Raw genomic sequence first — 17,656 nt, 5'->3', positions numbered from 1 at the left:
GGCAGAAGAGGCGTATTCTTAGGCGACCGGCAGGGGATTAGGATGTCTTGATCTAGAAGCCTCGTAATGTGAGGCCTTATACCTTAATAAGCTTCATGTGACAGGGGGTATTGTTTTATGGAGACTGGAGTTGTAGTGGCCTTTAACTGTATAATTAAGGGGGGCTGTTGGAGTGCCAACCCCAACCCACCAGTCTCTGTCCAAGCCAGTGGAAAATTCGTGACCCAAGTGTCTATTTCTAGGGATTGTGGCTTGTCCTGTCCCAGTTCATATAGTCTATATTTATAGAACTTGAAGGGGAGTTCTGTGGGGGCCAGTTATTCGGGCCTCTCCTTTCTCAAAATGAATTTGTGCTTTTAGTTTGGTGAGCAGATCATGGCCCAGCAGAGGGTACGGGCAGTCCGGAACATGTAAGAAGGAATGGGTCACCTTACCGGTAGCCAGCTGAACCCGGCGGTCCGTAGTCCATCGGTATTGTTTCTCACCAGTAGCTCTTTGTACCCAGGACGTCCGGTCGCTGAGTTGTCCTGAAGCTTGGGTGAGGACTGAATGCTGGGCTCCTGTGTCTACCAGGAAAGTAACCGGCTGCCCCCCAACTTTAAGCGTTACCCTGGGCTCAGGGGGGGGGGCTCCTGGCCCTGACCTCCCTAATCTTTATCTAGAGCCAAGAGGGAGGTTCGTGGTCGAGGCTTTCGGGGTCCGCCAGGCTTCTTGGGGCACTCTCTGGCCCAGTGCCCTTTCTCTTTGTAATAGGCACATTGATCTTTATCCAGCTTCAGCCCCTTTCGAGCTCCCCCCCTATCTCCCTTCCTTTCTTGGCCCTGAACTACGGCGGCCAAGATTCGACTCAATTCTTTGTTTTTTTTTTTTTTATCTCTCTCTTATTAAAAATCTTTTCAGCTTCTTTAAGTAAATCCTGTAATGTATAGCCCTGTAAATTTTCTAACCTCTGTAACTTAGTCCTGATATCTGGAGCAGCCTGCCAGATGAAGGACATAGAGACACTCGTCATTTGTCCTGGGTCATCTGGGTCATAGGGAGTGTACATACGGTAGGCCTCCTTAAGTCTCTCTAGAAAGGCAGAGGGAGTTTCCCCTGCTTCCTGTAATACCTGTTTTACCTGAGCCAAATTAGTAGGGTGTCGTATAGCCCCTTGGAGACCCGCTAGAAGCAACTGGCGATAAAGGCGTAGGTGTCCCTTACCTTCAGCTGTATTAAAATCCCAGTTTGGTCCTCAGGCAGCTGGGTGGGACGCCCATCATCTCCCAGAACATGCTTTCTGGCCTCTAGGAACACTCTTTGTTTTTTTTTTTTTTTTTTTTTGAGGTTAAGAGGGCCTGTAAGAGCTGTTGGCAGTCATCCCAAGTAGGCTGGTGGGTAAGTAAAACAGATTCTATTAGGTCGGTGAGTGCCACCGGATCTTTGGAGAAAGAAGGGTTGTGTTGTTTCCAATTGTAAATGTCAGCTGCTGAAAACGGCCAGTATTGGGTCTGGCCACCGGTTCCCTGTCTAAGTGGGAAAGCCTGGGAGGTTGTATCTGGCATCACCTCGCGCTTATTGCGCAATCTCCCTGCGACAGGGGAGAAACCCTTATCAGACTGTGGCCCGGCAACTGATCTGGCCGGCGGCTCTGCCTCCTCCGTTTCAGCCGGGCCTGTCAGAGAGAAGATCTATGAGAGGGGAGTTTGGGTCTGCCGGGAGGACAGGTTTTTTTAGAAGGCTCTGATTTCACAAAGGTAGAGAGAGGAAGACGTGGCCGGCAGACCAGGCGGGGCCGAGGGGACAGGCTGGGGGTTGAGGGGAGGCCAATTCGGGTCCACGAAGGGTTCCGCCCAGGAGGGGGGTTTTAAGGCGAGACTCTCTCAAGTGATAATATAAGGAACCTGGTCAGGATGTCCGTGGACGACCCGATCTTTAACCTGTAAAATAATGATCTTATTAATGTGTCATTCACTGGCCATCCTGCTCCGAAAGTGGGCCACTCGGATGTGTAGAGAGTCTGCCATTTTCCTTTTTTTTAACCTCGACGGACTGGTTGTGTGCCCGGTCGTGGACGTCTTTCTAATGATCAAGAGTGAGACTTAGGGGCGTTGTTAGGGACTGTCCCATGTTAGTTCTAAGGAAGATTAGAACACAGAGAAAACAAACAACACCAACAGTCAAACAAACAACAGACAGGCGTGCCGCACGGCTTTGGTACCAAACTGAAAGCCAAAAGTCAGATGGAGGTGGCAAAGGTCCGGGGCCCTCTGAAAGCCAAAAATACAGACAGAGGTGCCGTTAGTCCGGATCTTTCTCCTCTAACCAGAGTCCCAGATTGGGCCCCGAAAAGTCGGGCCCCTAACACCCTTGGAACGTCTTCCAGGGCTGCGGGGCGAGAAGTCCGAGCTCGTCAGCTCCTTCTTCGTCCCACCCAAATTCCAAACAACCTGGCTGAGCGCTCACAGAACAGACCTGGCTGAGCGCTCACAGAACAGACCTGGCTGAGCGCCCACAGAACAGACCTGGCTGAGCGCTCACAGAACAGACAGAATAAGGCAGAACGAGACAAAATCAGACAGACAGAGAGACGCCGGCCGGCTTACCTCCCAGTGGGTGGTCGGTGGTCCCTGGGTGGAGGATCTCCTTTCCCGGCCAATGCACCAAATGAAAAGCTCTCAGGGAGAACTTTCCCTCGGGATGGAGACCCTCCAACTCCAAAGACCAGACCGAGACACCACAGGATGCAATCAGCAAGAGGATTTGGTTTATTGTCGGGATACACAGGCACAGGCACCTGCGGCGCTTCAGTCACTCGGGGGACTGGCGCACCCCACGGAACCAAGGATGGGCTTTTATAGGATTTTGGGGAGCAGAAGCAAGCATACAGAAGCAGATGTATGGTTACAGGGATATAATTGGTGGATTCTAATATGGCAAGGGTTTAGCCCGGGGGCAAGTTTCCTAGCTACCTTCCTGAAACATAATGGCTGACTCGGCCCCCCAAGGGTTCAGTCCGGGGGCAAGTTTCTTAGCTACCTTCTTGGAACATAACGACTGACTCGGCCCCCCACCAGGGTGTGGGACCTCTCCCGGGGCTTTTTTTTCATTGTCAGGTGCTCAACCGAAGTCGTCCTGTTGCCAGGCCTTCAACCAAACATATCTTGCTTGGCAGCCGCTGTGTACTCAGTGTTCTAACCTTTCCCTGAACCAGTCATCTTAAGTACAGCCTTGTAAAATGGCGTTACTGCTGCTAAGCTGGGGTCTTTCATTAATATTTGATTTTGGAGCTTTATTGCATATAGATAGCATAGTACAGATTCAGGAAATTAATTTTTAGTCAAGATTTCTTAAGTAAAGGTAACAGAAAAACAAAATTGGATGCTTTTTCCTTTCCTACCTCCCTTTGTTCCCCCCTTACTTCCGATTCACCATTTAGCAATCTAGTTCATCTTTTTGTTCTTGGCTTGTTTTTCTATGCTGTGTCAGGCCATGCATACCAATCTAGCCTCAATCCCTCCCACTCTGTCTTTCAAGTGCTGGAATTACAGGAAGCTAAAATTTGACAAGTCAGTCGATTAAAATTTGGCAAATGGTCTCCTTAACTTTGTGTTCTTTTCCCATACAGGAACAAGAAAATGGAGTGTCTTGAGCTCACCTGCAAGACAGGACTCCACAGTGAAAGGCAGTGATGGGTGAGCTTGGTTTCAAATACTGTTGAGGAAAAGTTTCACATTTTTTCAATTGACAACTTTTTTTTATTAAGATTTATTATATTTATATGAGTGCACTGTCACTGTCTTCAGACACATCAGAAGAGGGCATCAGATCCCATGACAGATGGTTGTGAGCCACCATGTGGTTTCTGGGAATTGAACTCAGGACCTTTGGAAGAGCAGTCAGTGCTCTTAAACACTGAGCCATCTCTCCAGCCCTCAAGTGACAACTTAAGAAAAGTCATTTGTCTTTGTAAATTAATAGTTTATAAGTGGGCTGAGTTATTCTATCTATACATTTATTTGTTTTATATGATTTTCTTTTCTTAAAACCATTGGTAAGAAAAGTATGTGGGTGTCATTTCAGAATCATTTATATGATACTTAGATTTATTTTCTATTTAATAGTGTTAAAGTCTGCGGTTTAAAACCCCAAATCAGATGTCCTTTATCTCATAATGTAAGTGGCTGGCATTAGGTATTGAGTGCTACGTAACACACTGTAGTAAAGGTAAGTCCTCTGGGAGTCTTCCTTAGGTCTCCTACAGCATCATATTACTTACTGTAGGACTTCTTTCCCTAGCCACAAAATCCCCTGCCACCAAATATGGTCAAATACTATATTTGCAAAGCACTGCTCTTTAAAATTCTTTATTACATTTATCTATTCAGTGTGTGTGTGTGTGTGTGTGTGTGTGTGTGTGTGTGTGTGTGTGTGTCTGTATGTCTGTGTGTCTGTGTGTGTCTCTGTGTGTATGTTTGTGTGTGTGTATGTGTGTGTGCCTGTGTGTGTATGTGTGTGTGTGTGACTGCCTTACGAGAAAGCACTTGTCAGTGTGCATTTAAAGGTCAGGGATCCCCTCCAGGACTCAGTTCCCTCCTTCCATCAGGAGGGCTTAGGGACTGAACAGGGATTGAGGCCATCAGACAGTGGGTCGGCACCTTTATCCACTGAGCCATGCTACTAACCCGGCAAAGTGGTTTTGCTCATTTTTTCTTCACTTTTTTGTTTAAGGAAAATCTTTAAAGATTTGTTTATTTTTATTTTATGTATATAAGTGTTTTGTCTTCATGTATAGAAGTTCACTTTGAGAGTAGAAGTAAGAAGGGGCCTCCAGATGCCCTGGATCTGAGGTTTTGGATGTAAGCAGCCATGTGGGTGCTAGAGACTTAACCTTAGTCCTCCGCAAGAACAGCAAGTGCTCTTAGCCACTGAGCTGTCTTTCCAGCCCTGTACTTTTTTTTTAATTGGATTTTTTTATTTACATTTCAAAAGTTATCCCCTTTCCTAGTTTCCTGTCCATAATCCCCCTATCTCATCCCCCCTCTCCCCCCTTTCCCGTCTTCTATGAGGGTGCTCCCCCACCCATCCACCCACCCCTTCCAACCTCCCCACCCTGACATTCCCTTACACTGGGGTAGGGGGGCAGTCCAGCCTTGGCAGGACAAGGGCTTCTCCTCCCATTGATGCCCAACAAGGACATCCTCTGGCCATGGGTATGGAGCCATGGGTCTGTCCATGTGTACTCTTTGGATGGTGGTTTAGTCCCTGGGAGCTCTGGTTGGTTGGTATTATTGTTCTTATAGGATTGCAAACCCCTTCAGCTCCTTCAATCCTTTCTCTAACTCCTCCAATGGAGACCCTGTTCTCAGTTCAATGGTTGGCTGCAAGCATTCACCTCTGTATTTGTTGCACTCTGGCAGAGCCTCTCAGGAGACAGCCATATCAGGCTCCTGTCTGCATGCACTTCTTGGCATCAGCAATATTGTCAACTTTTTCTAATTAAGATTCCTAGTTCCTTAATGAAACCAATCTTGACTGGGTGTTAAGTATTTAACCATTACAATAGGCAACATATGTAAATAGCAAAGATCTGAAATTACGTAGGAGGATACATGCAGTAAAAGCAAGCAGCAGGTAACAATCCTAGATCACTGGTACCAGTGTATTTGAAAGTATACGGGCGCTAAGCCGGGTGGACCTCTGATACAGCTGAATGAAGCAGTGAGAAGTAACAGTGCACAGCGGGATGGGAAAGGGTTGACAACGGTGATGGCATATAAGCAAGCCCAAACCACAGATGATTACCCCACCCTGGCTTAGACTGCCTTCATTTCCTGTACTTTACTCCCACCTCTTCCTCCTCCTGAAGTCATTAAGTTTTTACAGTATATCCCTCGGGAGTTTGCTTTCAGGTAGCAAGAAAGCCACAAAACCTCTATTACGGGTCATTTATTTAGAAATTTGTATGTGTTTATTCAATTCATTAATTCAACAAATCCATTAATCAATTAATTTATCCATTTCTGAAAACCACATCACTTAGTGTTAAAATTATTGAATTTAAGTGGCGCTTATTTGAAATACTAAAAATAATGCATATTAAATATTTTTCTACTTTAAATTTTTTTAAATTCTGGTCTGAGATCTATTTTTAATTTTTTAAAGATTTCTTTTCCAGGGGTTTGGGGATTTAGCTCAGGGGTAGAGCGCTTGCCTAGTGAGCACAAGGCCCTGGGTTCGGTCCCCAGCTCCGGGAAAAAAAAAAGATTTCTTTTCCTACTTTGGAAAACCAGTATAAAAACTTGATTTTTATTCTTTTTACTCTCATGTTAAATAGAACACATTTATGATTTAGTTCTAAATGATCTTAAAATATTGTAGCAATATTCCCTCATTGTTTTTTCTTTTGTGCAAAATATCATGTAGTCAAAAAAGACATGGAAAAAAGAAGGTACCTGTTTCCAGAATATTCATCAGGCCTTGGTACTTTGGGATCATTGTGTATTCACAGTCAAGCCTATCATATACACATTTTAATTTCTTTAAGATTTCTTTATTTTACTTTATGTGTATGAATGCTTTGCCTGTATGTGCCACATGTGTGTCTAGTGCCTGAGGAAAATAGAAGAAGGCTTTAGGTGCCCTGGGACTGGATTTGTGGATGGTGTGCCACCATGTGGATGCTGGACTTCTAACACAGATCATCTGCACCAGCAAGTGCTGTTAACTACTGAGCCATCTCTGTAGCACTGCTGTCAGTTTAAAATCACTATGAGGTGGAAGTCATAAAGCCAGTCAGTTTTCACAAAAACTGATAGCCAATAAAATGCCATTTTCTTTTCAATTTTATTACATTCCTTTTAGGCAGGGCAAGGGGAAGCATGTCACAGTGTTTGTGGGGAGGTTAGAATACACATGATGGATTCCATGCTCTCCTGCCATGTGGAGACTGAATCTCACTCCAGGTGTCCAGCTTGGAGGCAGACACCTTTGCCTACTGGGCCTTCTCGGAGCACAGAATGCCGTTTTATTATGACATTTTCACCAGGTGTTTTGTAATATATCTGTCTAGATAGAAAGAACTTGTTTAAAAGGTGTTCAGTAATCTAAGCATTAGAATTAAAGAAGGATGATGTTTTAAAGAATGTTTTTGTTGAGCTGGGTTAGTTCTTCTCAGTAGTCTAAATGACTGGTAATTTTCTACAAAGGCATCGCTGAGAATATAGGGAAACTGGATCTGAATCCTTACCTCACACTGCAGACAAAAAACAATGGATGGGAGGTCTGAATGTGGAAGGTAAAATTATATGTCTTAAAGAACATTGTAGGAAAGATTTTTGTGATTATGGATTAGTTAAAGTACCAACTAAAAGGTTGGGGGATTATAATATAAGGTAGATTATTTTGAAGCTCTTTATCATAAATTTGTATTAAACTAGTATGGGTGTGCAAGTGTGTGTGGCCGCGCATACAGAGGTCAGAGGACAACTTGTGAGAGTCCGTCTTCTGACATGTGGCTTCCAAGATCAAACGTGGGTCATAAGCTTGGCAGCAGACGCCTTTACCTGCCGAGCAGCTCACTGACTTGAAACTTCATTTCCTCCAAGGATCCTTTTAACAGTTCACAGTCACTCCATTATTGAAGAAGTACCATGTTCTTATATAACTGTTCTCTGGATGGTTGATTTGTCCTCTGTGCCTGGCCAGTTACTCCATGGAATAGACAGTTAGAAGCAGGAAGAGAGTTCATAGTCGTCAGGAAGATTCTGAGCTGAAAAGTTGGTAGTCAGTGTGCCCATCGATTGCTGTAAATTCCTATGCATGAAACACACTTTGCTTGCAGAGGGTTAGTTGTTTACAGTCCATGTAACAAACATTCTCTTGGAGACAGTGTTGCCATGACGTCTAGGCTGGCTTCCATCCTCCTGCCTCTCTCTCTTCCTGTGCTGGAATTTATGGCATTATACTTCCATGCCTGGCTCAAGTCTATTTCTTTCATGGTGTTTGGTTTTAAGATGACAAAGATCTTAACTGTAGCCCAGGTAGCCCTAGAACTCATTTAAGCCTTTCTGAGTTTTAGAATTACAGAGGGATTACAGACATGGGCCACTATACCAAGCTATTGCAGAAGGAAAGGAAAAGAAGGAAGGAAAGAAGAGAGGAGATGAGGGAGAGAGAATTCCAGTAAAGTATTTTTCCTGAGCTCACTTCCTCAGTGCATATCCTAAAACTGGAACGGTACAGAGACTCGCATGGCTGTGTGCATGGATGACACGCAAATCCATGAAGCATCTCACATCAATAAAAACCCTTTCCAGGAAAGAGCACATCAGTGGTTTGTCCAATGCCAAAGAGTCAGCCCTGAAAACATGTGTTTAAATAACATACAGACGAGCAGCTTATTTTTAGGAATGTAGTGATAAAAGAGGCCATGGATTTAAAAGTGCAAGGCGGGGTATGTGGGGTGGTTTGGAGAGAGGAAAGGGAAAGAGGGTGGAGGGAGAGATTGTAAAAATAATCAGTAGCCAATGACTATGTCATTTTATTCATATTTTAATTTTCTTAATTCTGTTTTACTTTCTATTGTGAAGTTCATTTAAAGCTCAAGTAGCCTGTCTTGAATCTGTCCTTTCTGGGCTGGCGATAAGGCTCAGCAGGTATTTGCCATCATGCTTGATAAGACACTGCAACCGACTTGGTGGAAGGAGAGAACTGACTCCCACAGTGTCCTCAGGCTTCTGAGCATGTGCACACACAAAGTGAATGAGTAAATGTGATGAGAGTGTACTGTCAGAAAGTAAAGCAGCCTCTAACTTGGTGAAAATGATAAGTATAAATAGAAATCAAAGTCAAACAGAAACATTTCTCATGTGTTTCATGCATGCTTTTTTATTTAAAACAAAATCTTAAGACTTAAACATATGTGTATATGCACATATTATATAACTAATGTATACTTGTTAATATATAATCTAATATAATTATATAACTATTTAAATAATATTAGATTTATTAGAATGGTTTACAAGTTGAGGTCCAACTAGTGTAAGAATGGCTGTCTACCAACAGAAAGTCCAAGAATCTTATAGTTTCTCAGTCCACAGGCTGGCTGGCTGGCTGGCTGGCTGGCTGGCTGGCTGGGTCTCAGCTGGTTTTCAGCATACAGCAAAATCCTGAAGCTCTAATGCCAGTAGGCAAGCATTCTTCTTCTGTGTCCCTTGTATAGGCTACCAGCAGAAGGTGTGGTCAGATTAAAGGTGGACCTTCCCATCTCAGATAACTTCATTAGAAATGGATCTTCCATGTTAGATGATTTAATTAAGAAAAAAATCCCTCACAGGTGTGCCCAGCCATTTAAATTTTAGTTAATCCAGATGTAGTTGACAACCAAGAATAGCCATCAACAAGTTCATAGAGGAGAAAGAGTGCCCACTGATGAACTGTTTAGAGATGTTCTTTCTAAGCTGTCAGCAACTTAAAATTTTTAATGCATAAAAAAATAAAATAAGTAGATAAATAAATAAAAATTTTTAATGTATATTGTCGTATGTACAATGTGCTTGAATGCAGGTTTGCATGTGTGCATTTGGAGACCAGAGGTTGGCATTGGGTTTGCTTCTTGATTGCTCTCCACTGTATATACAGTTGGCGGCAGAACTTCACTGCTCATTTAACCCAGAACTGCTCATGTGCTCCTTAACTTAGGAGAGGTGTTAGGTCCTTTGGGGAGAGTACAGTGTGCAGTTCCTAGGCACCTTGGAGGCATTAAGGTACCACATCTCAGGGCTCAACCCTTCCCACACACTCCTCCCTTCCTGAAACAAAAAATTGGTACCCTTTACTAAAGTAGCTTATCTGTCTGTACTTAAATTATAACTATTATTTTTATTTTAATGAAGCTGCTAGAAAAGTATATGTGTGACTTACATTTCTGTTATACTTTGCTGATATGTATTATTAGAGAGTGAGGAAATTTAAAATTAGAAAATAACCTGAAATTGCCACAATGAGGAAATGATTGAGTCATCTTTGGCTTGTTTATTTGATAGTATATCATTCAGCATTTACAATCACACATTTAGGATGTGTGCACACCTCAGAAGTTAAACAGCTATGGTGATCTATACCCAGGATTCCAACACTCTAGAAGCAGAGGCAAGGGAATTGCTACATATTTGATGCCAGCTTGGTCTACAAAGCCATTTCCAAGCCAACCAAAGTTACATTTTGGTAGCCTTTCTCAAAAACAAAAACTCCCCAAAAAAGTTGTTATATTAAGAAAGAATGACTTATACCTATGGTTCTCAACCTTCCTAATGCGGTGACCCTTTAATACTGTTCCTCATGCTGTGGTTACCACCATAAAATTTTCATTGCTACTCTATAACTGTAATTTTACTACTGTTATGAATTGTAATGTAATTATCTAATATGTGACACCCCCACCCCAAAGGAGTTATAACCCACAGGTTGACAGCTACTAATTTATACCTACAAAAAATAAAGTTTAAATTTAAGAGACTGATTTTTATTTTCTTCATACTAAACTATGCAAGCCATTATTTTTAAGCTTCACCGTCTAAGACCATAGTAAGTGAACGTTGGAATATTAACTCAAGAAGGCATGTATGGAGAGGAAAAGGCATCTATCTCTTCCCACTCACTCAGAGGTGGGAATGAGAGAGGCAGAGAGCAGGTCTCTGGAGGAAGGTTGGTAACGTATATTGTGTCTATGTAGGAATGGCAAAATAACAGGGGAGCATTTACCTACACTGTCCCTTTAATATGGAAAGAAGGGGCTAGGGAACAGAATCTATCTGTGGAGTAGAATTACGGCTCTGTGCCCTGACACACTCTCATGCTTATTCTTGGTAACTGTATATTTTTCATTCCTAGATTCATGATGTTGCTATCTAAAATTGAGAGATCATCGGAGAAAACCATGGAGATAATGAAAAATTTAAGTAGTCTACAGGTTTGCACTTTTTCTTACATATAGTTTTCATATCTCCACTACCTGTTTTGAAAAAAGAAAGAAAAAATTAAGAATTCAGTCAAGAGTTTGCAGGGTATATATTTAATTTATTTCTCTTGGGAAGATCCTTAGTTACATGTAATGGTTAACTAATATTTTAGTTTTAGCTGACTTTTCACATTTAAAATAATTTTGTAGATTATGAGATTATGTTACAGATTTGGTTGTTGGTGGTGGTGATGGTGGTGGTGGTTGGTTGAGACAGAGTCTCCCAGATACACTGAAACTAATAGAACATAAAGTGGGAAATAGCCTGGAGCATATTGGCACAGGGAAAATTTCCTGAACAGAACACCAATGGCTTATGTTCTAAGATCAAGAATTGACAAATGGGACCTCATAAAATTGCAAAGCTTCTGTAAGGCAAAGGATACTGTCAATAGGACAAAATGGCAACCAACAGATTGGGAAAAGGTCATTATTAATCCTATATCCAATAGAGGGCTAATATCCAATATACATAAAGAACTCAAGAAGTTAGACTCCAGAGAATCAAATAACCCTACTAAAAATGGGGTACAGGGCTAAACAAAGAATTCTCAACTGAGGAATACCGAATGGCTAAGAAGCACCTAAAAAAATGTTCAACAGCCTTAGTCATCAGGGAAATACAACCCTGAGATTCCACCTCACACCAGTCAGAATGGCTAAGATCAAAAACTCAGGTGACAGCAGATGCTAGGGAGGATGTGGAGAAAGAGGAACACTCCTCCATTGTTGGTGGGATTATGAACTGGTACAGTCACTCTGGAAATCAGTCTGGAGGTTCCTTAGAAAATTGGACATAGTACTATCTGAGGTCCCAGCTATACCACTCCTAGGCTTATACCCAAAAGATGCTGCAACATATAACAAGAACACATGCTCCACTGTGTTCATAACAGCCTTACTGATGGTAGCTAGAAGCTATAAAGAGCCCAGATGTCCCTTAACAGATGAATGAATATAGAAAATGTGGTACATTTACACAATGGAGTACTACTCAGCTATTAAAAACAATGACTTCAAGAAATTTGCAGGCAAATGGATGGAATTAGAAAATAATCATCCTGAGTGAGGTAACCCAGTCACAAAAGAATACACATGGTATGCACTTACTGATAAGTGGATATTATTAGCCCAAAAGATTGGACTACCTAAGAAAAAATTCACAGATTATATGAAGCACAAGAAGAAGGGAGAACAAAATACTCACAGGAGGAAATACAGGGACAAAGAGTGAATGGAGCAGGGACTGAAGAAAAGGTCATCCAGAGACTGCTCCAATATGCAGCCACCAAACTCAGGCACTATTGCTGATGCCAAGAAGTGCTTGCTGACAGGAGTCAGATATGGGTGTCTCCTGAGAGGCTCTGCCAGAGCCCTACTGATACAGATGAGGATGGTTACAGATAACCATTGGACTGAACAAGGTGACCCCAATGGAGGAGTGAGAGAAAAGACTGAAGGAGCTGAAGGGGTTTACAACACCATAGGAAGAACAATAATATCAACCAACCAAACCCCACCAGAGCTACCAGCGATTAAACCACCAACCAATGAGTACACATGGAGGGACCCTTGACTCTAGCCGCATATGTAGCAGAAGATGGCATTGTCCAGCATCAATAGGAGGAAAAGCCCTTGGTCCTACGGAGGCTCGTTTCCCTAATGTAGTATAATGCCAGAGCATTGAGGTTAGAGTGGGTGAGTGGGAGTGGGAGCATCCTCATAGAAGCAGGGGTAGGAGGGAGGGGGTTTGGGAGAGTGGGGAAAGGGGATAACATTTGAAATGTAAATACATAAAATTTCTAAGAAAAAAAAAGACAGGGTCTCATTGTGTAGCCCTGGCTGTTCTAGAACTCACTATGTAGATCTGCCTTGCCTTGAACACAGAAATCTGCCAGCTTCTACCTCCCAAGTGCTGGAATTAAAGGTGTGAGCCACCATATACAGCATGTTTACCTACCTGCTCATAACTGAGCATGGTGATGTATTCCCTTAAGCCCAGCACTTGAAAGGCAGAGGGTGGCAGATCTTTGGAGTTAGAGGCCACCCTATTCTACATAAAGAAATTCTATGTCAAACCTTTACCATCTCCACAACCCCACAAAAAATAAAATTAGTATTATAGTCATTATAGGGCTTTGTAATACTTGACTTACCAGGGAAACACAAACTTCCTAATTTAAGATATTTTAAGTGAAGAAGACAGTGTATTGTTTCCTTTGTAAATAATCACTTAGTTGTAGAGAACTTACTTAACTCATCAAAAGTAGTTGTTTTTCAGGCTTTGGAGGGCAACAGACAACTTGAAGATCTCCTTGGTGTTTCCCTAGTACCATGCTCCTTAAAAAGTGAAGCAAAGAAAACCAAAGAGCTAAGTAAGAAAAATTTATGTATTTTCTTTAAGATTTCCCTTTTACATGCATGTATTTTATGTATATGAGCATTTTGTCTGCCTACCCAAAGAGGACATCGGATTCCATTATAGACAATTGTAAGCCACCATGAGGTTGCTGGAATTTGAACTCAGGACCTCTGGAAGTCAGTGCTCTTAACCACTGAGCCATCTCTCCAGCACCTGCATTTTTTTTTAAAGATTTATTTATTATATATGAGTACACTGTAGCTGTCTTCAGACATACCAGAAGAGGGCATCAGAGCTCATTACAGGTGATTGTGAGTCACCATGTGGTTGCTGAGATTTGAACTCAGGACCTCTGGAAGAGCAGTCAGTGCTCTTAACCGCTGAGCCATCTCTCCAGCCCCATTTTTTTTTTCAGCACCTGCATTTTTAATGTTAGTAATTTTAGAGATAAACCTTCAAATGTTTCTCAAGTCTGATAGCTCACACATATCCTAAAGCTGTCCAGATAGAAGTACTGTTAGCATCTTTAGAAGACGTGTTCTTTATCAGGAAGTGTTGCTTTATGGCTTCCTCTTTTTGGAAGAAAAGATTGCACAGGGGAGACTGCTAACAGGCTTCCTTTATATTGAGCTCCTTTTCACAGTAAGATAGTAAGAAGGCACTACATTGTGCTTGATACCGACGGTGTGTATTGCTTTCAATGATTCTTTTTCTACAATGAGAAAGTTATTAGTTCATACTCCGTGTTTATGTGTTCATAGCCCAGACTGTACTGGAATTCACTGTGTCCCCCAGGCTGTTCATGAAGTGACAGCAATCCTCTTTTTACAGCCTCCCAAATGCTGGGGTTGCAGGTGTGCACCAACCACACCCAAGTATTTTATGTAAATTCTTTTTTAAAAAGGTTGTGTGTGTTTGTGTTAGAGATCATACGTTCAAGTGTGCACTCCTGTGTGTGGGCATGGAGTGTCTTATCACTGCCTGATCCTGTGAATTAGTATTTCTTCTTGAGCCTGGTACTTACATTTTCTCGTCTAAACTGGACGCCAGCATGTCTTAGGGATCTTCCTGTCCTCAGCCTACTTAGAGCTGGGATTCCAGTCATGCATAAGATTCCCAGCTTGGTAAATGGGTACAGAGACCCGAATTCTAACTCTAACAGTCGCTCAGCACGCTATCTTAACCACTGTGCCATCTCTACAGCCCATTATGTTACTTCTTAATGTGAGGGCGGACTTATTTTTTCTCTTTTAGTGACAAAAGTAATGAAACAAAAGCTATTTGAAAAGAAAAATTCAAGAATTCCTCCCAAAGGTAAGATTGTAGTGTTTTAGTTTATTACATTAAAAATGTTTCCATGGTGCTGGAAAGATGGCTTACCAGCTGAAAGCACTTGCCGCTCCTGCAGAGAATCTGGTTGTGGTTCTTCACAACCCATGTGGGGGCTTACACCCATCCATGACGCCAATTCCTAGGGATTTGGTGCCTTCTTCTTACCTATACAGGCACCAGGGCACACATGGTCTTCAGACTTCCATGTAGGCCAAACTCTCATGCACATAAAATAAAAAAAATTTTTTAAAGGGAAGTGCAAAAAAGAGAGGACTTTCATAATCATTTCATGAACTAAGGTCTCGTGTGTGTGTGTGTGTGTGTGTGTGTGTGTGTGTGTGTGTGTGTGTGTGTGTGTGTGTGTAGAAATTTATCCATCTTTAAATTTTCCCAATTTAGTGAAATATAAGTATTTAAGGTATGTCCTATTGACTTTCTGAATTCCATCAGTATGTCTTATACTGGCTCCCTTTTCTTCTCTCATTTCATTTATTTGAGTGCTGTTGGGGTTTTTTTTGCTTTGTGTAGTTTTGTTGCTTTTAGGGGCTTGTTTTTTTGTTTATCTTTTTGAAGAGCCAACTGTTTTATTGAGTCTTCACATTGTTGTTATTGTTTGTCTTTTTGTTTTTTACTTTCATTCCATTGATTTCTACCCTGCTCTTAATTATTTCTTTACCTTTGCCTTTTGGTTTGGCTTGTTCTTGTTTTTCCAAGGCCCTAATCTACATCATTATGTTTTCTGTATGATCTTTCTAATATTTTAAAGTAGTTATAAATTCCCTTAATAGAACTGTTTTCATGTGGCTTTTTTGTATGTTTTTAATTTCATCCAGTTCTTGTAATTTTTCACTTCCATTTTGATTCCTTCAATGACCCATTTGTCATTCAGCATTGTGTTATCCAATCTGTATATGTTCGTATAGAGTCTATAGCTTTCATGTTGACTTCTCATCTTATCCCACTGTGGTCAGATAACATACAACAAATTATCTCTGCTTTCTTTTTTTTATTGTTGTTACAACTTGCTGTATATTGTATTATATAATCTACTTTAGAGAAAGTTCTATGTTATACTGTGAAGAATGTGTATTATTCAGTGTTTGGTTGGAGTCTTCCGAAGTGTCTGTTAGGTCCATCTGTAATCTCACTTAACTCACTTGTTTTCAGTGTTTATTTTTTGTCAGGGTGCAGAAAAAGGAGGTTACTGATGTTATCCCCTGTGGTGGTTTGAATAGCAATGGCACCCATAGGCTCACATATTTGCATGTCTGGTCATTAGTGAGTGGCACTACTTGACAGGGATTAGGAGGTGAAGACTCTCTGGAGGGGTGGGGCTTTGAGGTTTTAGAAGCCCAGAGCAGGCTCAGTGGATCTCTTTCTCTTCATGCTGCCTGCTGATTCCGATGTAGAACTCTCGGATACCTCGCCATCATCATGTCTGCCAACATGTGCCATGACGCTATTTGACTAAACCTCTGAAACTGTAAACCAGTCCCAGTTAAATGCTTTCCTATCATAAGAGTTGCCTGGTTGTAGTGTCTCTTCACAGAAACAGAACACTAACTAAGATACCCACTACTAATGTATTAGGATTCATCCAAGTCACTATATGTAGTAGTATTTCATTTGTGAAATTAAGTCCACACATGATCAGTGCACATGTTTAAAATGGCAGTGTCCTCTGGGTGGATTGTTGCTTTAATCAATATAATCAATCTTCCTTCTCTCTTCTAAATTTGCTTTGAAAGCTAGTTTGTCAGATATCAATATCTGCTTTGTTTCCTAGTTTCAATTTCTCCAAATATGCTTTTATATTCTTTCACTCTAAAGTCATGTCTGGCCCTTTTCTTTTGTCTTGTTTTGCCCATGTGTGGTATGCATGTGTGTGTTCATGTTCACATAAACATATGCATAGATGTAAGTGTGTGTGTAGGCCACAGTTTGACATTGAGTGTCTTCCTTGACTGTTTTCCACCTAACATATATGGCAGGTCTCTTACTTAAAACCAGAGCTTGCCAGTTTGGCTAACCTAGCTAGGCAATTTGCTCTGGAGGTCTCTGTGACTGTCTTCTGTGCACAGGCATTACAGGTGAGCCACCACATCCTTCTGGCATTTACATGAGTACTGGGGATCCAAACTCTGGTCTTCATGTTTGCACAACAAGTGCTTTGCCCATTGAGCCTAAATATTCTTTGATAGTCAAGTGTGTTTTTAGAGACAACGAACAGGTGGATCCTGCTTTGTTATTCAACCTGCCAGTCTGTGTCTTTTGATTAAGGCATTGAAACCTTACTATTCAGAATTAATACTAAAAGGCATTTCAGATGAGCCACCATATGCGCCTGGCATTTACATGGGTACTAGGGATCTAAACTATTGTATTGCTGCTGTTTTGTTGATTTTTTGTTTTTGTTTTATTTTTGTAGTGTCTGGGGTTTTTATAGTCTTTTCTTGCTAAACTATTGTTCTAATGTGTTTTATTCTTTCCTGCAGCATCATGGATGTGTTTATCTTTTTCTTTGTTCCAATGGATTCCTTGAAGTATCTAGTGTCAACCACTGGCCCTTGTGCATGACCCGACTCCAAAAGCTTGGGAGTAGGAGAGCTGTAAGGTGCCTAGCTGTGTGTCATGAAGTCCTTTAGCTGGTTTGAATCATGAAAAGTGTTTCTTCTTCAATGATAGCAAATGATTTCACTGTGAACAGTATTATGGTTAGTTTCATGCCTGTAACATGAAGTCTGTCTCCTTCCTCCTCATGATTTACAGACTTGATCTTTTCATAGTCTTCTACATTATGTTTATCCCTTCTTAGTAATTCATCTTTCTCATTGTCTGCATATTCCAATTCCTCTCTCTTGTCTTTAGCCCTAGCATTCTGTTCTCTCCTGTTTTATTCTGCCTATGGAGCCCTATTTGATGTAGTGAACTTCGAATTTCTTGCATTTTACTGTGCTTTT

At 41.6% G+C, this 17,656-nt stretch overlaps 2 protein-coding genes and 1 long non-coding RNA gene across 29 annotated transcripts in view; 1 reads left to right on the top strand and 2 right to left on the bottom strand.

The window, feature by feature from the left end:
- The window catches only part of Alg6 (ALG6, alpha-1,3-glucosyltransferase), an 85,951-nt gene that overhangs the window by 2,615 nt on the left and 65,680 nt on the right, over positions 1–17,656 (bottom strand). The window lies entirely within an intron of this gene.
- Positions 1–17,656, top strand: part of Itgb3bp (integrin subunit beta 3 binding protein) — a 65,318-nt gene that overhangs the window by 37,224 nt on the left and 10,438 nt on the right. For 14 of the 26 annotated variants that reach the window (XM_039110271.2, XM_039110272.2, XM_017593484.3 and 11 more), the window contains 4 exons: positions 3,608–3,674; positions 10,876–10,954; positions 13,284–13,377; positions 14,619–14,678. In XM_039110271.2, coding sequence (XP_038966199.1) covers positions 3,608–3,674; positions 10,876–10,954; positions 13,284–13,377; positions 14,619–14,678 — 300 coding nt within the window. Of the gene's footprint in view, positions 1–773; positions 1,378–1,903; positions 2,238–3,607; positions 3,675–4,103; positions 4,207–7,026; positions 7,277–10,875; positions 10,955–13,283; positions 13,378–14,618; positions 14,679–17,191; positions 17,411–17,656 lie in introns of those variants that run through there. The other 12 variants (XR_005504480.2, XR_010066419.1, XM_063287967.1 and 9 more) reach the window with 11 other exon arrangements.
- On the bottom strand, positions 6,797–10,251 carry LOC134479015 (uncharacterized). Its single transcript, XR_010051937.1, has 2 exons — positions 7,545–10,251; positions 6,797–7,047 (listed from the first exon to the last, which is right to left on the bottom strand). It is a non-coding gene; the product is annotated as an uncharacterized LOC134479015 (long non-coding RNA).

Source organism: Rattus norvegicus, chromosome 5 (genome assembly GCF_036323735.1).
Source record: "Rattus norvegicus strain BN/NHsdMcwi chromosome 5, GRCr8, whole genome shotgun sequence".
Taxonomy (NCBI): domain Eukaryota; kingdom Metazoa; phylum Chordata; class Mammalia; order Rodentia; family Muridae; genus Rattus; species Rattus norvegicus.
The sequence above is the reverse complement of the archived record's forward strand: the minus strand, read 5'-3'. Positions and strand labels throughout refer to the sequence as shown.